Source organism: Poecilia latipinna, unplaced genomic scaffold, assembly GCF_001443285.1.
Source record: "Poecilia latipinna isolate Pla-1442-1.1 unplaced genomic scaffold, P_latipinna-1.0 Scaffold164, whole genome shotgun sequence".
NCBI lineage: Eukaryota > Metazoa > Chordata > Actinopteri > Cyprinodontiformes > Poeciliidae > Poecilia > Poecilia latipinna.
In genome coordinates this window covers 385240-393617 of record NW_015112780.1, presented here as the reverse complement: position 1 = coordinate 393617, position 8378 = coordinate 385240, and the positions used below count along the sequence as shown (strand labels likewise).

General features: G+C 42.3%; 1 protein-coding gene across 2 annotated transcripts in view; it reads right to left on the bottom strand.

The window, feature by feature from the left end:
* Positions 1–8378, bottom strand: part of pola1 (polymerase (DNA directed), alpha 1) — a 60265-nt gene that overhangs the window by 34095 nt on the left and 17792 nt on the right. For both annotated transcript variants that reach the window (XM_015029826.1, XM_015029827.1), the window contains exons 27-34: positions 5927–5959; positions 5485–5577; positions 5188–5393; positions 4925–5057; positions 4728–4859; positions 4466–4640; positions 4074–4255; positions 1148–1279 (exon numbers count right to left, since the gene is read on the bottom strand). In XM_015029826.1, the coding sequence (XP_014885312.1) occupies positions 1148–1279; positions 4074–4255; positions 4466–4640; positions 4728–4859; positions 4925–5057; positions 5188–5393; positions 5485–5577; positions 5927–5959 (1086 nt within the window). The remainder of the gene's footprint in view (positions 1–1147; positions 1280–4073; positions 4256–4465; positions 4641–4727; positions 4860–4924; positions 5058–5187; positions 5394–5484; positions 5578–5926; positions 5960–8378) is intronic.

The window sequence follows — 8378 nt, the reverse complement described above, 5'->3', positions numbered from 1 at the left end:
AAAACACAAAAAAAAAAAAAAAAAATTTTAAAAATAAAAAAAAAAAAAAAAAAAAAAAAAAGTCACAAAGTAGAAAAACAAAATACAACAGCCACTGCTGCTGATGCCAAAGGTGATCACTCCCACAACTCCTTATAGAGCTTCTCCTCATTTTCCACACAGAGTGTGCTCTCTGGCTGAAAATGTCAGCCGCAATGCCCTGCTGGGGTTTTTATCTTTAGTGTAACATCTTTATGATGGCTTCTCTTACCATCATAAGCTGCATCTGTTGGAGCCCCTGTTATTTTAAGCAGAGCTGGAACATTTCAAAGATACTTTTCTGGAAGCATTGGCTCTTTCATTACATTATGCAGTCATTTATCTGACCACTGTAATTTCTCAGTTGGCGCTTTGATTTAATTTACTTAAGAACATGTGTCGCTTGCTGTGTGCGCAACACCCGTCGGGTGGAAAAATCCCGACGCCGGAGAGGAAGAGAGAAATTGGCTGGTGACTGAAATCAAACAATTTAGAGCTTGATCTGTGACCAGCTAGTAAGAAAATGAAAAATCCAATCGTTTTCCGATGAGTGAAAGCGCCATATGTAAATGCTCTGACAAAGAAATGACTGAGTAAATAAGAGTTAAACTTAGCTCTGTGTCAATTAGGTAGCAGAGTTGGGGGGAAAAAGCGATTTAAAAGGAAATTATTTTTTAAGACAGGTTTGCTTTTCATTCAAGGTTGAGTTCTATGTTTTTTTGTTTTGTTTTTTTAGTTGTGTACCTCATGAAACATGTTCCATTTAGAAATTCTTTTGGATTTTACATCCATCAAAAAATACACGTGAAGACCATCATTTTAGTAATGCTGGTGGTGCTAATTGCTAATCTAAGCTGCTAAAGAAAATTTTATTAAGTGATCAGTTTTAAAATATTAAATGTTACCTCTATTATCTATTGCAATACAGATCACAAGAGCTAAAACAATATTTTGATAATTGAAATTAGGAGAGAGCAGGACATCTTACTTATGGGGGGGGGGGTTTATGTCCCCTACCGAGGGTAAATAACACAACTGTTGCTTAGCACTTTTGCACTTCTGTATACAAGAAACGTGTCTGAGTTGTCCATTCACTAAAACTCCTACAATATCTGTCAAATATACTTACAGAGTAGTATTTTTTGATGTGGCGCCGGATGTCGAGTTGCAGCTTGTTGCTGATGTTGACAACGTTGTTGACGGGACTGTTCGTACAAGGGATGTGACAGCAACGCATCAAACTGGGCTCAGCCCTATCACCCTGGAAAAGGAAACACGTCAAATCCCAGAATATTAAAAATAAATAAATAAATAAATTCACGTCAATATTTTTGCAATAGTTTAGAAATCGATTAGGGAATTATAACCCAAAAAATATTATAAGTGCTCTTAAAGAAACTCTTTAAAAAGAAGCAGAAAGGAAAAAGATGAATAAAAATCCAAATACATCATGCATTTTTTTAAACAAAGTTTGATTTTAAATGATGTAAAAGAGAAACAATTACTTGCATAAGTAGAGCATGCAACACTCATCACAGCTCCATATTTACTGCAGTAATCGGGAAAAAAGCAGTTATGTATTGCAACATGGAAACTTGTCCATTAACTTTAAACCACAACCAAAGAGCATGTCAAACACTGGCAATATAAAAGCTGAAAGTGCCCCCCGCCCATGCACAATGAATTTTAACATTATTGTCCCGTGAAGGAAAGAGGTCAGTGTGACCCCCTGAACTGTCCGCTTGACAGGACGGCTTATAGTTAATGCAATGAAGAAAGGAAGTCCCGCAACATAACAATTACACTAAATGCAATCACTTTAAACACTTGGCCCTTAGAACCTGAACTCCATTTACCTGTCGCATTGACAGCGGTAAAAAACATAAAAAAATAAAAGGTTTCTGCAGAGAAGTCAATGACAGAAAACTGAGCAAGTGACCCCCCCCCAGCCAGCCATGAAGAGTGATTTTCGTTTGCTTGCATCGCTTCTTTTTAGTGAGAAAAAATAGGGTAATATTTCACAGTCTGCCTCAAACTTCTGGGCTTTTCTAATAAGAGCCACACTTTTATTCTTCCTCCACATTACTCCCTACTTTTCCAGGATTAAATTCCGGGTTAAATTTCCTAAAATGTCACTTAAAATAACAGCCAACTATATTAAAACTTTAAACCAATTGGCAAGCAACCAAACCAAAAGAACTGGTATCTGGGTTCTCAGCAAATAAAAGTCCAGTTATCTTATTTAGAAGATGGAAGAAAAACAAACAAAACACACACACACACACACACACACACACACACACACACACACACACACACACACACACACACACACACACACACACACACACACACACACAAAAGACAGTCTGTAAACATTTTTCACCAGTTTTCTTCTTCTGCAAATACATGCCACAACTAGTTTTTAATCAACTGTCAGGACCAGGACTTGGCATCAGATACGTTACCCTAAATGAGTTAGATCAAGGTAAAACAAATCCTGACCGATGCACACATCTAACAAGAAACCATAAACTTTTCAAGAGCAATATCGCTGCATATTCTGCTCATTGAGAGTGGTGGGGGCAAAGTCCTATTCAGAATAGTTGAATCATAATCAATATCCTTGATGCAATAGTGTCGAAATTAAATATTTTTCTGGAATACTGTGAAGGAACCCTTCTTCTCGTTGCTTTCCTCCTTTTCTTTTTTTTTCCAGTCGAGTTCAGATGAAAGCAGACTCCCTTCTTCCCACTCCACTATCTCCTTCCTCTCTTGCTTTTTATCTGTCTTGTTTCATTCCAGACTTCATTTTGATATGCGACCCCCTCTCACTCCCAAACCAAACAAGTTGGATCTAATAAAAATTACACACTATTAACTTGTAAGATAATTTATCAAGAAGCGGGTAAATAAACTAGAGAAGGTGCTCAGCAAACACAACCAAATGTCATCTTTACATTCTGCAGCTTAAAAAGACTTTGGTCTGTTATCCCGGTTTGATAATATGCAGCTTTGCGTTTCAACTGCCCACACAGGATACCCAGCGCTCTTTTCATCCTTCCTCTCTCTAGCTACCCCCCATCAAACAACCTTCCTCCCCTCTCTGTCCTCCATCGCCCATCACCGCCGCCGCCTCCTACCATCTCTGGCTCTGTGTCAGTGCTGGAGTCAAGGCCCATCCGTCCTCCCCTCTCACAAAGCTGTTAAACCGTGTTCGCCACCTTAATTAACTCGCAGCCTTATCAGTTTGAGGCGTGTCTGCGTGCATACCAGCCCTCAAGCACGTGGTGGATATGGTTAAGATAAACACCGACTTAATAGTTATTTTGAATTTTTGAAATGATTCAGACTGATTATATCCAGGTCATTCTGGTATTAGTAGGAGATTTATGACGCTCAAACAGAAATATGCTTTTCGCTGAAACACGCTCGTTCGTCTAATGGCGTAAAGATCTCCTCCTTTTATGGTGAGTGCATGCGTGTGTGTGAGATACTCCTCTTTTAATTTAATGCAACTTCTTTCCTCCTGCCGAGGACAGAGGCTCGTCTGTTTTATTGGAGCCTTCCAGACAAGAAAAAGCTGCGCCCTGCTCCTCATTAGAAGCTGATAACACTCCAACTCAGGACCTTGGCCTGACAAATGGTAGGAGATGAGTGTGTACGTGTGTACAAGTGTGTGTCCAGAGAGCGGCGGGGTTAGGCTTTTCAAGTTGCGGAGTCCAAAGCTATGCCAATGAAAACAAGTCCGCTTCGGAGCCGGGCAGCTGTCTAAAAATACAGCCGGAGACACAATATGGAGGAAGGCGAAAACATGAATCCCTCGCAGGAAGTGTTACTAACAGGCTCCCACGCCGACGCTCCTTATTCGTGTTGATGACATCGTTTTTGGTCAAGGCTTTGCTTCTGTCAAATCTTAACCCTTCTCACTCATAATAAAGACATTAATTGATATCGGATGACTACCTGGATCACATTAGCGAATAACCCTTTACTCCTTCACTTCGTGGCAGCATCAGTGTGGATTCAGCGTTCCGATTGGTTCAGTCACTCACCGCTCCTTCGAAGACGCTGTCGTAGATGTTGTCGGTGCCACACTGGGGGCAGGTGAAGGTGAACCTCTCGCAGTCTTTGTAACGCTCCTCGTCGTTCAGCTGGGCCGCCGCGCCCAGCGTGCCGTCGGCCTCCTCCTCCCTCTGATGCTGCTGCTGGGATCTGAACTGACCTGGGTCCAGACCTGGGACACACATCGCCTTTCAATCAGCGCGTTTTCACAGGTGAGATCAACTCAAGTCCAATCAATATGTGGTACGTGTTTACATTTGGCATAGTAGGACAGATGAGGCGTTTTCTTTGCCTCCCAAACAATTGGTTGCTAACTATACAAAGTTGGAATGGAGGCAATATAAGAGCTTCCTGAGCATATCATAATGTGTAATGACCTTACCCAACCATGAAGCTATGAGCACCGCATCGATCCCCTCGATTGGGTCGCAGATGCGAGAAACTACAGGGTGGACCTGCTGGGCCAGGTAATACTGCATGTCCACGCTGAGACCCTCCTGCTTCTGAAGCTGCTCCAGAGCGTAGGCCCTCTGACTGGCCGCCAACGTGGAGCCATCCTGTAACAAAAGATAACACACCAACGCATTTCAGGTGGAAAGAATTGTGAAAGGCATCCAAGATGTGTAGAGCTCATATTTAAGCACCTTGCAAATGAGGTATGAGATTGTATCTCCGGCTTTGACACGCCGACCTCCCTGTGAGTTTATCCACAGAGCAACGTGCACATGAGGGAGACTCTTCTTATCTGGATAGTCCTGAGGGTCCTTGGTCAGTGCCTGAACAAGGAGAAGCAAATCAGAAACGGAACACAAGAGAACTTTCTGATTCCTGCCATCTTTACCTTGTGGATCTCATACTGGTTGAGTGGTATGTCTCCGTTCGCCACCTTCTCTCCAACCTCCACCAGATGCTTCTGGATGTTCTCCACGATGACATCCCGACTCTGGTCCGACAAGATCTGGCCAATCACGTAGCTGGGGGAAGGAGAAGACGAGTCGCGTTTTCCCAAAATCGTGAGTGAAAACATTCCTTCTGAATTTGTGAATGCTGGTTTGTGTCTGAATGAATCCGACACTGGGAACACACGGGATCTGTCGCACGTACTTCCCACACTCCTTGGCCAGGTCGCACCAATCTCTGCGAACGATGTCCAAGCCTTTGAGCTCCTGCTTTACACTGTATCGTCCCTCACCGTGCTGTTCCACCACCAGGGCGGCATATTTCTTCTTCTTCAGCAGCAACAGAGACTTGAAAACACCGTCGATGTCTATCTCCAGGAGTTTGTAGAGCTTGTTGACCTCTGCCTTTATCTAGACATAAATCAGATTCACAGTAGTAACTTTAAACAGCTGAAAACCAGAGAGCTTTTCTAAGGCAGTGAGTGTAAATAAACTCGCAGACCTTATGTCCAAGTTTGAAGACTTCCTCCAGTGATTTGCTGTTTGTGTTGATCATGATTGAGTCTGTGTCGCCATAAATGACTTCCAGGTTCATCTGAGCCACAAAAATCAACAAATAAAAGCAGAGACTATACAATGAACCATCAGAACTCCTAAAACACGTACCCAACATGGGCTTTTTGACTTTTTTCCGCAATATGTGCTTAATGTGAACAGATGGCTTAAATGGACATACAACAATTTCACTTGTAATAATTGCAGTGATTTTATTCACAAAACACAAGAAAAAAAAAAACACTAATCCAACTGTAAAGACACAAAGGTGGTGAGCAGAGAAAAAGAAACAACCCCAACAAAAAGACAAGCAAAAAAAGAGCAGCAACAACAAAGAAATGAAATTAAGCAAACTTGTAGTTCAAAGGAAGAATATGTTTACAGCTTACCCTCTGAACCATGTCTTTGGTGTGCATCAGAATCTGAGGGAAAGAAAAGACAACAGCATGAATAACAACCAAAAATCACACAACAAAACAGCTCATACACAAGCTCAGTAAACAAACAAATCACTCAGAGACAAACAATGATTAAATATTAAGCTTCTATGTTATCGGCTGAGTGTGTGTGAGCCTGTGCACTTGCATTCATGTGGACACGGGGAGCAGAGCAGGTGACTTGCTTTTAAATGGGGGATAATTGGCTAAGAGGGCAATTACGAGAGCGTGCTGTGACAGGCGTCTTTTCAACCCAGACACACACACACACACACACTCAGACACACACACACACCTTGAAGACTCGTAATGGCCTTTATAACCAGCAGGGCGAGTGTCAGAAATAAGAGAATTCTGTTAACGCAGGCCGTCCAATGTGTGTATGAGAGCGAGGGAGGCTCTGAGCTGCAGAGCGATCCTAACAGGTGGGGGCTCCAAGGAAGGAAGGGGGGAGAGGGGTTGTTGGGTCGATAATCTAGGGGGGGGGTCAAAACGACGGAACGCAGTGTGACCTGTCACCAGCAATCTGCTCCTCAATCAACCGCGGCCGCATATATACAACACTTCGACTCACACCATGATCCGTGTGGGGACAAGGACGTGGCTATTTCAGAGTGTGAGGAAGGGGCGGGGCCGGGCTTCCACTCCCTGAAATCAGAGTGGGATGTAAGCATGCTTTATGGGCTGCTACATACCACCGAACAGTGAGGGGAGTTGGAGTCATTCACAGAACAGCCTCCTGCATTAGGGGCTGCAGTCAAGGTCAAGGTTGACCCACACACACATCCAAATATTGGTCCCAAGCACAGCACAGACTTCTACCGGTATATTTGATCAAAATTACCCAACATTTTAAGTCAGTAACTTTAAAAATCCACCAGCCCAGGTCGAGTCTGCGAGTGCCAATAAACGAGAAATCGAACGCCAAAGTTGTGTCACATTCATTTATTTATAGGCTCAAAAATGTGAATCTCCGGCCAAGAGGAACACGGTCTTCACCAAACAAAATGCAGCACGTCAAATCACGACGATTTATATTACGACGTGCAAAAATTCTCGGAAAAGCCGTCCGAGTGACCTAATTTAATGGTACGTATAACGCACACTAATGAGAAGGGGTTACGTGACACTCATTGCTGAGGTTCTACTGGCTCGAGAACATTTGACGGTGTTGTCTCTCAGCAATCAAACGTCAAGCAGGGAGCGGTTTAGGTTACATATAAAAGACACTAGAGCGGCGCCCGGACAAGGGTTCAAACTTGAGAGCACGATGTTTGGAGATTCTGCTCGTTTCTGAGTCGGCGCACGGCTGCACACAGGGTGGACATTTTGTTTGTTTTGTTTTTTCTGAGAGAATGAGAGTTGCACAGTGTCGGTAAATGTAATATTGCACTTGATAAGTACTTCCCTCATGCAGTCATTGGTAGGCTAATACATTTCAAGTGCAAAGCATTCACACTCTGCGTCCTGATAATATACTAGGCCAACAAAAGGGACTCTTACTGCTCTTAATTCCTAAACCTGATATAGGTTTGTGTCTCAGTCACTAAAGCACCATGGGAAATGATGAAAAACTGAGACAGACGAGTCGGGAAATTACAAATTAATCAACAAAAATATCAAAAATGCATGTTTTCCTAATTTTGCGCAGCCCTACCGCTGAGTTTTGAAGGTTAGTAGAACAAAATTTGCACTAGCTGAATTTTACCCAGGATTAATCAGAGGTATTTTAAAGGATGGCGGGAGTTTACAGACTCCTGTTGCAACACTCAAGTTAAAACATTTCAGTTTGTTATTTACTGCAGTTGCACAGAGTGCAGATTATACTGAAGGTAGAAAAAGTTGGCTACATTTTTCTGAAACCTGACACTTTCTTATACCAACTCGGAATCACAGATATGCTGTTCTTCTACAAATAATGACACTGAAATAATAAATTAGTCATTTTAAATCAGTACGACTAGCTCATTTGAAGCAAAATCTCAATAATTTGGTAATAAAAAGCAGCAGAACTGACTAGTTGGAACACTTCCCAAAACCATATTATAATCCTGAATGTTTCCAAGTTGACAGCAATACAATTTGGCACAAACAAAATGCAGCTTTGCATAAATTTGACAGGAACCATTGCAGCAGTCGTCAGACGATGTAATTAAAACGATGTTGAGAAAACCGGCAATCAAAATATTAAGTAATTACAAATAAAACACTTGAAGCCACTCCCATTTGTTTTAGCACAGGAAAAGCCTTGAACTACCTGATAATAAAGTGAGGTCAAAGCAGAAGATACAACTACACTATTGAATAATGTGCTTTAAATTTAGTCTTCCAGATTTTACTTGAGGAAAGGATGAGCGAGAAGCCCCGAGTCGAACACATGCAGAGGAGCGAGAATGAGCAACAG